This window comes from Antennarius striatus, chromosome 17, assembly GCF_040054535.1.
Source record: "Antennarius striatus isolate MH-2024 chromosome 17, ASM4005453v1, whole genome shotgun sequence".
Taxonomy (NCBI): domain Eukaryota; kingdom Metazoa; phylum Chordata; class Actinopteri; order Lophiiformes; family Antennariidae; genus Antennarius; species Antennarius striatus.
The window spans coordinates 11,712,062-11,725,338 of NC_090792.1; the positions used below are offsets into that span (position 1 = coordinate 11,712,062).

At 38.9% G+C, this 13,277-nt stretch overlaps 1 protein-coding gene across 9 annotated transcripts in view; it reads right to left on the reverse strand.

The window, feature by feature from the left end:
* eml1 (EMAP like 1) overlaps positions 1 to 13,277 on the reverse strand; it is a 42,301-nt gene that overhangs the window by 16,747 nt on the left and 12,277 nt on the right. The window contains exon 1 of one of the 9 annotated variants that reach the window (XM_068338088.1): positions 2,937 to 3,049. The exons of the other annotated variants lie outside the window; for them this stretch is intronic. Coding sequence (XP_068194189.1) covers positions 2,937 to 2,970 — 34 coding nt within the window. The 5' untranslated portion in view covers positions 2,971 to 3,049. Of the gene's footprint in view, positions 1 to 2,936; positions 3,050 to 13,277 lie in introns of those variants that run through there. 9 annotated transcript variants of the gene reach the window in all.

Below are 13,277 nucleotides of genomic sequence, written 5' to 3' on the forward strand. Positions count from 1 at the left end.
AGAATGCTGCTACATCAGGGTGATAGGTGGCACAACATATTGGTATTGACCACAACTGCAATATTAAAAGATAATATATTGACATTTTGTTAATAATACCCATGTGACAATTTTTGTAAATAATCCAGTGTGGGTATTAGATCTTGTGGTAGTTGTAAGTATGCTAATGAGTTCCCTTGGTTGTCTTCTTCATGTTCTAATGTTCTGCTCCATATTCTCTCCACTGCTGGAAATACTCCATTTATGCTAATGTGGATGGAACACAATCTTTATCACGAGTAAATGTTAGTAAACTGGTATGACTAAGTTCAGATATACCTAAATTTAATTTAATGTGTGGAATTTCATTGACTTCTTCCTAATGGCTTTTGAGGAGATGAGGACAAACCATCACCCTCTCAGATCTGTAATCCTGTGATTTCTTTTGGTAAACTGTGATAAACCTTCAGCTTGAAGAAAGTCTGACATACCGACATACTTGGGTTATATGTCATTTTTAAGAGAGTAAGTCAGTTTGCTCTATTCACAATAACCAACAAAAAAATTTAAACATATTTTTTAAAATTTTTGTATTCAATTGTTGTGAATAGAGCAAATTGACTTACTCTTTTAAGAAACCAAAGGGAAAATTGACAGGAATCTCATTGTGAATATTAAACAGCTGCTGAAAGAAGTAGATTAGCATCTTAGATTAGCATCATGGCTGGAAGGGCTGTCCAAAGATAACACATTTCAAATCTCCAGACAAGGAGCGAAGAAAGAATCTGGCACAAAATCCTTTCAAACTCAGTGACTTGGATAATTTAGGAAAAAATAAAATATAACAAATTAATAGACCACTTTTTAGGTGCTGGTTGGTGGATAGATTCACACAGCTGTCTAGGTCTTTCCCTGTTTCGTTAACACTAACCTAACCTATAGATATGACTACCCTATACAAAGGGAGTGGCATCAGTGTTCTCATTTACTAAATGTAAAACAAACTATTCTCTTCACAGGTGCACCTAGCTCTAGAAAGACTGAAGCTCAAGAAGCTGCTCAAGTCTAACCACACATCAGCGTTTCACAAAGAGTATCAAAGAAGAAAAGGTAACATAAAGAAGGTTAAATTGACTTTATGAGGTTTTAATAGTTCTCATAATTTTACTTGCAATTGGTTAACAGTTTATGTATTTATTTATCAAATCCCAGAACTGTGTTTTAATTTTTTCCTAAATTTCGATATATAAAAAAGGACCAACAACTACAGGACAGACAAGAGTTGCAAATGCCAGGGTTAGAATACAAACAATTAGTTCTTTACGTCTCTTAGGGTCCTCTCCCTGACTTAAATTGGTTCTTTGTAATGAAATCGTACTTGAAGAACCAAAAAGCGACATTTATCGAGTTTAAACTAAGCTACAGAGACACATCATTCCCACATCCCATGGCATCGCGACAGAGGCGAATCACTGGCCACCAAGGTGCACTTCATTGATGATCACACACACACACGCAAACACACACACACACACACACACATACACGCATCACACACACACCTTTGATGTCACAGCGTTTGATGAAATATTAATGTACTTCACTGCTGTGTTTTCCCTGCAGACCAGCAGTATCAATGCGATGCATTATGCATTAGAACGTGGGCGTCTGCTGATTCCGTAGGTCTGCAGTCTGTGTTCCGTCTTGAAATTTGATTATTGAAATTTGGCCAGCTCGTCTGTAATTAATCTTATTCAAACACTCAAGAACAGCAAAGCATCACAAGCACTAAATTTTTATCAAATTTCATAGAATCCAGGTAATATGATGAAAGCACAGCGCTTATAAGCCTCTAACTCTAACTGACCTGAACATGTAGCACAGAATGTGTTGGACAAAAAGATCTTGGCAGTTATTAATAACTTTTATCACAATAAATTCATAAATAATGAAATCATTGCTACTGGCTCACACATGGTACGCAACACATGACATTTCTTGTCATCATTAAATTACAGATTAAAACTAAAACCAACTAAAACTAAACTAAAACTAACAAAATGGCTGATGAACAAAGGTGTTGTTTTAAATACTATTAGTGAAATGAAATGAAAATTGCACTAATATTTACAAAATAAATATTCTTAATGTGCAGATGATTCCTGTTTGCTTTAATTTGAAGGGAAATACTGTATAGTACCAACACTTTTTCAGTTAACTGTTCGACAAAATTTTATATGCTGCAAAAACTACCAAAACTTCTAAGTTTTTATGTAACACAAAACAGAACATGGAGTCAGAAATTGAAGCTGGTTGTTTTCATGACATGCCTTCATACTCTCTACATATTAGTTTGCACTTAATTTTGTTCGGTTGCAAGTTTATCACAGCTTTGATGGTTACGAATCCCAACCGGTATTCCGCTCCAATGAAATAGATTCAAATTAAGTTGTACACATTGGAAAAAAAGTTCCACATATTTGTCTACGATTCAACAAATTCCATTAGTGAGAGAGTTCTGAATTGTTTTCTGGCACACCTTTGATAGGACATGTTCATCTCAACAAATTCAGGATGTCTGAAAACACCAGCTAAAGGCATACACTGTATATACACACAGACACACTTCAGAGATCTCCAGTGCCTCGTTCTGTTCCAGAACCACCAGCCACTTGTGCTTGTGCTGTTACTCAACAAATACACACATAGGAAATGCTGCTTCACATCGAAAACTCACTGGCCCACACAGAGAGACTCCATCATGACAACTACCTATTTGCAGAAATTGATTCAAGTGAATCTGCAGGCACATAATCGACTACATTACACTCCCAGCAGTGAAATACAATGTGAAATATTGTTTGTTCTATATGCACATACATTCATTACTTATTTATACAATCTTCTTATCACAGGTAAAATGTCTTCCGGGAATAAATCCATATCTCTCTCCTCACCTGAGACACTTCCTTTGAAGTAGTCCTTGTTCATATTCACATTTCACAGAGTGAATATCCCCTGATAAAGCTTCTATTATCTGTTCAGCATCTGCTGTGGGTCTGCTCCCAACACTGACACAATGATAGCATGATTCCATCAGCCGTGGATGTACAATGAGTGACTGTCACAGCCGCGATCCCCCCGCCTCCACATCAACACCCTCCGTCTGTCACCGTGCTCCCTGGTTTAAAACCTCTGGGGCAAATTAAAACCCAATAACACAGTCGCAGATGGGGAGGCATTCAGAAAAGATCAGCAGGGCTGGAGTTTAGTGAGGATCCTGTGACACGGATGTGAATGATGGGGCTACATTTCTTGTTAATGTGACTGAACATACATGCCTCTCTTCTAACTCTCCACCCCGAAAAAAAAATCAAACAATTACATCCAACCAATACTCTGTTCACACTTCTCAGCTGTCTGCTCTAATGACTTTATGTCTGTCAGTTCTCTGACTGAGCTTTTCTTCTCTTTATCTATCTATCAGACCAAGTAGTTGAGTCACAAATCCAAAATAGATATCAGTCTATCTTCACATCCTACATGTTGACATGCTGATCCCCATTACCCTCCTGTTAAAGGAGCTGTCATTCTGGCAGGACCACCTACAACCAGTATACACTGTAACGGAAGGACTGAAGAGCCAGTATTGAAGGCGCTGTAGAGCTCAGTTTTCAAGCTTTACAATAACAACATTCACTCTTGTCCGCCTTATTCCTGAGTTACTTCCAACCATCTGCACCCCTATCATCCAAGTTAATAGGTAAAACTGTAAAATGATATTACCTGGTTCAATCCTAATATATTCACAAAACTATTTTGATATTTTGAGCAACGTGTGGCGACCGTTATATATATAAAATATCTTCCTCTAGCAGCTTTTTAGTTCTAAATCCTGATTTTTTAATCCAGCATTACACTGAAGGAATAAATGGAAATTGGTGTTAAGGAAATTCTTTCTGAGAAAATAAGTTACAGCCAGCTGTCCCACCACATGTTCCATCACACCTGTACACCGATGTCTATTTTCTTTTCACTCAGCTGTGCAGAGAATGCTAAACTCATTTGATGGAAACTTGAGTGGTCGGGTTACATTATGCCACAGTGTGTGCTCATAGAAACATGTAATTATCATAGAAACGAGAGGCTGCAGGAAATAGCCTGTCACAATATTATGACAACAACTCGTGTTTTTCAGAGACAGAAAGTGTTGGTCACACTGCTGGCACGTTCTGCTCCCAGTTGAATGTACAGCAGATGATTCTGATGAATGGGGAGGTGGTGCGCTGCCATAGCACCAGTTCATCTGCTGCAGTTTGCAGTCCGTGCCAGGCTTCACAAATGGAAATCACAAACCGTCAGGATGGTGAGATCACCAAATTCATCAGGGTTCATCCTTTGGGGATCACAAACTTTGATGTCAATCAATCCAGTATTTGTTTTAATGTCGTCTGGATTTAAGTGGTGACTTTGTAATTCTTGGAAAATGCAGCTGGTGTTGAAAAACATAAAAATAATCATAAATAAATGCAGTACAGTATAACTGCACAAAGTGAAACTGCGTTATCCCAACATCAGCTCTCTTCCGGGTCTGCTTGAGGCCATCCATCCAATAAATATCAGCAGATTGAGAAATTTTAATACCAGTAACAGAGACCAGTAGCAGAGAAACCTGTCAGGGGTTTATTAGCAATTCATTGGATGAGATTAAAGAGACAGATGCTCGCTTTACAAGCTTTGTTTAATGGCTCCTGCTGGACAAGATCCCAGGAACTGTAATTAGACAGAGGTGAATGAGCGAAGGGGAAGCCCCTCACCTCACCTTGTTTGAGATTTAAAAAATATATAAAATATATGTCAGGGAGAACCACACTGTCACACTGACCGAGGGATCTAGTCAGGAAGATGGAGCTGTTAATGTGTGTGTTTGTGTGTACGTCATAAAGGGTGTGTGTCTAGGACAAAGAGGAACGTGAGGAGAGGCAAAATGACCCCTGTGAGGGCTCCTAGTGTCCCTTTACAAGCATGTTAAACCCTTCCTTCCTCCCATCGGCTACATCCTTCCTGGGGTCAAACTTGGGTCAAATGGGATGATGTAGCTCTAACATCCATGATGTTCTCAACACCACACACTGAGATTAAGAGGCATCTAGAAACACAGCATGGAAATGTGCATAGACTCTACTGTTGCCGTCCCTTCGTGGGTTAGTTTTATTTTAGTGGATGAAGCATAAGCATAAACACACACTTTTATTCAGAGACAGCATTTAGATATATGAAAGTCTAATTGAAATTTTTTTTAGGTTATAACGGTCAGTGCAACAATTGTGCAGCAATATATTAATAATAATGTTAAGGATGACAAAAAATACAGTTATACAGTTCTGAAAACTTTTTTGTAGTGAGAGGAACCTGAAAGCCAAAACAGAAAGAAAATAACTCTTTCTTAGATTATACATATTTTTAACATCCTGACACCACTCCAGCATATAATCTAGGAAGTGTTTGCAGTTTTGAGCAAGGATTATGTTGGATGAATAGACCAGATCATGCTCAATGGTACTGATCCCTGTTCTTAGAGGGTTTGAGCTTAGCAGCAAACTGGATTTGAATTCCCTCTCCCCACCTCTAACCTCCTTCACCTCTGTCTGTATTTGTCTGTCTGCTTCTCTCTCGTGAGGCTCTGGTGGGATGGATTTTTAAACAAGGCCTGAAGGAACTGACTGTGGGAGGAAAGAAGCCTAGAGGATTACATTTCGACAGGGCTCAGCAATCTTTCTTCTTTAACCTCTCTTTCTTTTGCTCTTGTCTCTGCTGCTCAGTGCAATGACAGATTAACGTTTGTGGTAGACTAAGGTGGAGTTCAGATTCTACCCTCGTGAAACCAGAACCATCATTCTGGTCATGGATTCAAACAGACTTTCATTTGCCTGACTCACTCTGTCTCTCTTTGTATGTATGTATGTAAATGTCAGAGCCTTGAAAGGCCTTTTTATTCTTTGTTCCTCTGACAGGTGCAGAGGGGCAAACAGGTTTGAGGGTCTGCAAAGTCATATGGGAAAATAAAGAAGAACTTTCAACGGAAAAATCAGTATAATTGATGTTTATTTGGGATTTTGTAACATATTGATTGATATCTATACCAACATCTGTTTCTACTTTGGCCTAAAACATGGAGAAAATGATGAAAGTCTGAAGACAGACTTTTTTCTACTGTGACTTTTAGGGTGGAAACTGACCACAGAAGTATTAAGTCATGCTTGGCAGTCATTCCAGGGTCTGACACAAACCTCTGTCTCAGTCTCAGCAGTTCTCCACATGAAACAGGGCTTTGTAGCTCACAAACAGAACACACAGGAAGGAACAAGAGGCGGGACGCTTGTTGTTCCATCCAGTAACAGTGTTGTTATGGGAAACCAGATTTCCATGGTGTGAAAATAGTCAAACAGACAGATACACAGAATATGTGTGCTGTCATCCTGAACATTAATCAGTTGTAAATCTGCCAGCTAGCAGAGCGAGGCTACATACAGTAGTGGTACAGCTTTGGCAAACACTACACAATTGAATTGCACTCAGAAGGTGGGGCTGTGGATGAGTGCAGTATATGTGATGTCTGCAACCTTTACCGAGCTGCAATCAGAATTAAAGTAAAGGAAAGGCACAGGTCTAAATTTTATTTGCTCAATTTTCAAATTGCATGAGCAATTTGAAAAAGATGCAAAGCAACTGAAGCCCGCCCTGTCCGTGAATGTAAGGCTTTCACAGATGTAATAATAGAATAGAATAATAGAATGTCAAAGGGTGAGGGTCTTGGGCTGAGATGGTGACATAGACAGAGAGAGTGTGTAGGGGGATGGGGTCAGGGAGAGAGAGCTTCTCATTCCAGATGTTTCATGTTGAACTGATTGCTCCCGCTCTTGCTGGACCTGGAGCACCGGAGATGAGAGACACATGTCTGAGTTGATGCTTGACATCCCTGACTGGGGGAACAATATGCTGCAAGTTTTGTAGCTGAATTTGTGTTAAAGATATTTTTGTGTTAAAGAAAGTATTTACTCATTCTCATCATCCGTGCATCACCGAGACAACCCACAAAAGTGCGAGCAGAGAGATTTAATACGACATATAAATTCCATCATTCCAAAATGAATTGATATTACCTCAAAGGTATTCGCAGATATAATTCTCCTCTTAACCTGAAACGTCATGGTGTAGAATTACATACAATACAAGGAGAATCATTAGAACTTTTTAAAATGTATCTTATGTTTTATTTATTTCATTTTATTCATTTTGGGATTATTAAGGACAGTTGCTTTCGATATATAGTTTATCGTACCAGCACTCTGCTTTACACTGATGTTTCCTTCAGTGCTTCCAACCTCTGAGTAACCAAACATGAGTGTCAGTGGGTTACAAGCACTTAGTTTACTTGTACTTGTTGGTGAGTTTAATTTAAATCTTTATTTTAAATCTGTTCCTCTTGGCTTTCACTGCTGCTTCAGAATGTCCCTGTATTATTTTTTCTGGCTGCACACTGCGTACCTGACCTTCTATGTAAAATGTCTTTTTTATTTCCATTTACACAATAGTGTGATATTTGCAGTTATTTTAGATCTTACCAACCTATACAGGATTGTTAGTCTTTAAAACAAATAGAAGGATGAAACTTACAACAAGCTAGCCTGAGTTTCAGTTTATTCTGTTAATTAAAGTATGGATTTCTTCATCAATCCCTCACTGAAACAGAAAAATCGAAAAATAAAAAGGGAGCAGGCAAAAATCAAATAACCAGGTTTGTACTCCACTCCTCTCATCTTTGCACCTGTGCTGCCGATGAATCTATTTTAATTCTAATGGGATTCTCCTCTTTTCCCACTCCATCTGTCACAGACAGGGTGAACATATGCAGTTGGGGACACATGCACACGCAGGGCTGAGGCTTTCCCCATGGATATTTTATTAACAGCAGGTGTAAGAGACCAATTAGTGTGATGGGAAGCCTGTGGGAGCTGCTCCGTGGGCACCGAGAGGTTAATTATATCTGTTCACATCATTACTGACCAGATGAAGTCCTGGCTATGGTTCAGGAATGAGGAGCAACCAAATCAATGAGCTGTGGTTTTAGGTTGACTGGAGACAATATGCTACCAGAGATATTAACATAAATAGAATATGGAAAACACTCACCTTGTCATTGTGATGCAATTAATCATTAAATGAATCTAAAATGATGAGGAGTCACACAATAGTTCAAGGGAGACTTACACATACAGGAAATAAATAATTTAAAACACTGGACTGTCTGACTTCACATTAAGCCATCTTCAAATGTAAAATTCATGAGCTACTTTCTCTCCTTGTATCTCTCTGATTGGACGGAATAGCTTTGGTGATATTCAGCATCAAGCAGAGTCTAAAAATAATGTGATCTTCTTGTGTTTCTGCTGACTTGTGTGATTTATTATTAGTCACCCTCCCCCACAGGTAGAAGACAACGTCCTGTAAAGCACATTTAGCGTTACCATTCAGAAGGACTGAGCCGACATTATTTTGTTTCTGGCTCTGTGGTGGTATTTTTACACATCCCTGACTTCCTGTTCAAGGACTTGTTCACACAGAGTCTCTCTCTCTCCCTCTCTCTCTCTCTCTCTCTCTCTCTGTCTCCTCTGCATATATATATATATATATATATATATATATATATATATATATATATATATATATATATATATATATATATATATATATATATATATATATATATATATATATATATATATATATATATATATATGAACTCACACAAACAATCACACATGCCTGATTGTTTTAGTGGGTCATGAGATAAGACTGTGTGAATGTGTGTCAGTGTAGGGGGAGAGAAAGAGAGAGAAAGAGAGAGAAAGAGAGCATCAACGAATGCTATCTCTTGCCCAATGGCGCTTCAGAGACTGTTTCCATGAACATGCTGAATCTGACCTTGTTTTTTGAATAAAATGCATGATCACAAGGTTATCACACCAAATACATAAATAGTTTGTAATTTTGATATGAAAATAGTTTTGATGTTTATAGAGAGTTGAAATCAATCTGTGTTGACAGAAAATGTGCAGTACTTCTGACTCAATTATGGATCAGTCAGGTGTAAGGAATGTGATACCTATTCCAGAATAATGCTAAACATGATGCAATGCTAACAATTTTTCATACTGCATAATAATTCACACAATATTCATCCATAAACAAACTCAAACATTATGACTGGAGTGTGAATTTAATTTGGGAAATTTGTGTGAAATTACTATAATTTGCCCATTCCTGTGACTTATTGTCATTGTGCTGGTTTATTAACAGTAAAAATATTCTGCAACTATATAATAACTTTTCTCTCTTTTTCCTGTTCGGAAATTGAGTTATCATTTAGTTTTAGACAATTTTTAACACGTTCAATTTCTATATTTTAATAACTCTAAGTTTGGTCCAGGTCTTATAATTACCGTACTGCATTTAGCCTTTTTTTGGGGCCACAAGGAGACATACTCTATTAGTCTGTTCACTGATATTTCTCAGCATGTACATCAACAGATATCAGTAATAAACATGGTTATGTCCTCGACCCATCCTGTGGCCTCTTCACAGTCACCACACATCTGCTGGTCAGATAAAGTTCTCCTTACATTTGCAGCATGTGTTTACTGAATACAATGTCCTATTTATGAGGATTTACCACAAAGGAATAGAAATAAAAAACCCTAACCCCAACCCATGTGCAGCACTAATAGACACTGGACTGCATCCTTTATGTAATTTACATAATATCTCAACTGGTAACATCTCAAACATACACACAGCTCAACTTCCCCTCTCCTGCAGCACAATCTGCTGTTTAAACAACATGTACCACAGAGACGAAGATGCAGAGCATTTGCTGCATGCTGCTACACACACACACACACACACACACACACACACACACATACACACACACAGACACACACACACACACACACACACACACACACACACAGATCATAGCTTGTAATACTGTATATATATACACATTTAATGGGCACACACACTGTGCGGTTACTAGATAATGGCTTGCTATTCGGCAGCACGAAAGTGAAAATATAAGGCAGAGCCTTATCAGGAGAGATAAGGAGGGGTTGGACGAGACTCGTGACTACAGACACTCAAACTGCTCTGCTCGATATCCCACTGCCTGGAGAAAAAAATATTAAACCAACTTTGAGCTCCAATTAGGGCACATGTACAAGATAAACCAAAGGTGGGAGAATGTGTTGTATTTTTGAAGGTAAACAGAGAGTAAAAGGGAACTGAGTGTTGGCATTGGGGAGTGGGGCATTTAAAGAAAAGTAAAGTGACATATCCTGTGAAAAAGTAAATCAATATCAACCTTTATTACTGAATGAGGATCAGTGGATGAGTTATCCCACTCAGGTCAATACTAATTAAATTGCCACTATGGTGCATGTTACAGAAGTAATGGCAGACAGACACACCACTTCCTTCCGCTTCTCTCTCTCACTGTTTTTTACTCAAAATGTTTGAGCAGTTTTACAAGAGTGGAGGAAATGTCAGCGCAAAGGTCAGCTCGACCACTGGCTTTGATGTATGTGTAATAGAGCAAGGAAATAGGCTAAAATAAAGAGAAGTACTAGATGTTTACATGCATAAATAAACATAATATATTCCATCGGAGAGTCAGCACTTATAGATTAGTACTTATAGAACCACTGACTCCTATTTCCTGGCATCCCACCTTGGTAATTTCTTGTAAAGGGCATCAATCAGGGTGTGGATGCAGATAGCCAAAGACACACAGCCAAGAAGATGTGGAGTGGTGTTACCTCTGCTGATATCAAAATAACCCCAACCAACATCAAGCATTCCTCCGTCTTGATTAATGTGTCCTCTCCACCCATATCTCCCCATCCATCTGACTCCTACCACCTTTCATTTTTATGCACTCTTTTTGCTCTTTCTGTGCTGCTACATTGCTTAAATCCATCTTCCTGTCTTCCTCTTGCCCAATCACTTGTCTTGCAGGCATGTTCAAGAGCACTAATAGCACACTGGGCTGAGGCAAAGCTGGGCCAGTGTGTGCCTCTGGCTGAACAAGACGAGTGTGAGATAAAGACATGTTTGATGCAAATCTGAGCAGACATCATTAGCTCCAAAGGTACACGGCCAAATTTCTCTCGTGAAAAAAATTGTCTGTTAAGCCTTCAGACAAACAGGAGTGTGTGTGATCATCTGTATTAGAGTGGAGGATTTACCTGGGAAAATCTACGTATAAACACATAAAACACTGATCAGAGCTGAGAAGACCAGATTACACATTATAAACCAGTGGAGAGAAAATTGATGACCAACTGCAATATTTTATGGCAGTCCAATCAATAGCTCCATGTCAGTCTTGACTGGACTGACACCTGTAGTCACACTAGAAACATGGCTAAAAATATCAGGTGGTATTTTTGAGTTTGGGATGTTTAGTCTTCAGAACAAATAGAAGGAACAGTGGAATGAATTTAGGTGTTTTTTGCATTAAAAGTTTCCTTTGAACAAACACATGAAATACTGCGTTCCATAAAATAGATTCACTCCTTCTTTAAATTGAACCAGCATCCTGCCCAGCAGACATGAGGGCCATGATAATTTTGTAAAGCCCACAGCAAAGACATTTAGCAGAGAGAAGACACAGACTAATGTAATCACAACTGTCCATTTCCTAACAAATGTTGGATCCCAATTTGATTTAATGGATTTAACACACACACACACACACACACACACACACACACACACACACACACACACACACACACACACACACACACACACACCACACACACACACACACACACACACACACGATAAACTTACTATATGTATGTGTAATGAGGCTGAGCTAGCCCAGACCTTCTGAGAACAAAACATTCAGCCTGCATTTGTTTCTGCAGTTTAGCTGACCTAGAACATTAGTCTGGCTGGAGTCACTACAACACACGGGCCAAGGGAGAGGAGAGAATGAGGCATGAGTGACATCATTGACTTCTGCCTTGAGAGGATCTGAGTTCAGCACGACTGAGAAGCATGATGTCATTCTGGCCTAGGCACAAACAGATTCGTCAACAGCAGTCTGCTGGAGCGATGATGAAAAGACTGCTCCCTCGCTGCTGCAGTGTTGTAGTTGTGTGTGTGTGTGTGTGTGTGTGTGTGTGTGTGTGTGTGTGTGTGTGTGTGTGTGTGTGTGTGTGTGTGTGTGTGTGTGTGTGTGTGTGTGTGTGTGTGTGTGTGTGTGTGTATGTGAAAAGATGACAGATACACAATATTGTGAAGTTGGAAAATCCCTGGCATTTCATCTGCTTTCTCTCAGGGAGGAAACACACCATTGGAAGGGATAACTAACAACCTCACAGCATCAAACCTTGCTAGTTAAGAAGAACAAGGGCAATTATTCAAAAAATGGACAAATAGAATGTAAAAAGTTGGCCTTACTTTGATAAAACTCAGAAAGCTGCTCTTAACTTTGAAACTCTAAAAGCTGAAAAACCTTGTTCCACATGTCAGCAGACCAGTGAACCTCACAGCTGACACACATTCACTGGAGGTGTTCCAGTACCTGCCACTTTGGTATGTGAAGTGTTAAAGGTCACTCATTTCCTCCAAAGGAAGTTGTAGAACTATTCTGATTATGCTCCACAACCGCTCCACCTGTTTTTCAGGTCAGTCCAACTGGCCCACCGTAGCTGGAATGCTACAAACAGCTACAACACACACAGCTTAAATCTGGTGTGTCATGGTGGCCACTTGTTCAAGTTGCAGACGCCTCATCTTTAAGTAGTCAATTGACAACTAGATGGAGGCAGGGATGTACTGCATCTCAGTTTTCTGAACACATTATTAACTCAAAACACATCTATATCATACGGTTTTATCTGATCACTAGGATACGTTTATCTTATGTCTTCCCCTATTTGGGTCTGCTCCTTTCTGATTGAGTGTAAATTTAACATAAAGAATAAAAAGCCTTTAACTGGATTCATACAACTGAAATTCTTGTTTGCTCTTTGATTTATCAATAATTGCTTATGTTGGCAAAGTGCCAGGCGACTGTAACTACTAAGGACTCACTGAATATACATTAAAGGTAAAGAGGACGTCATTATGAGAGGGATGAAGAGCAAGATTGCACTTTTTATGTGTTTAACATTTTATTGTATCTCCATTAACTGTTTCAGAGGAGCTTAAAACAACCTGGTTCA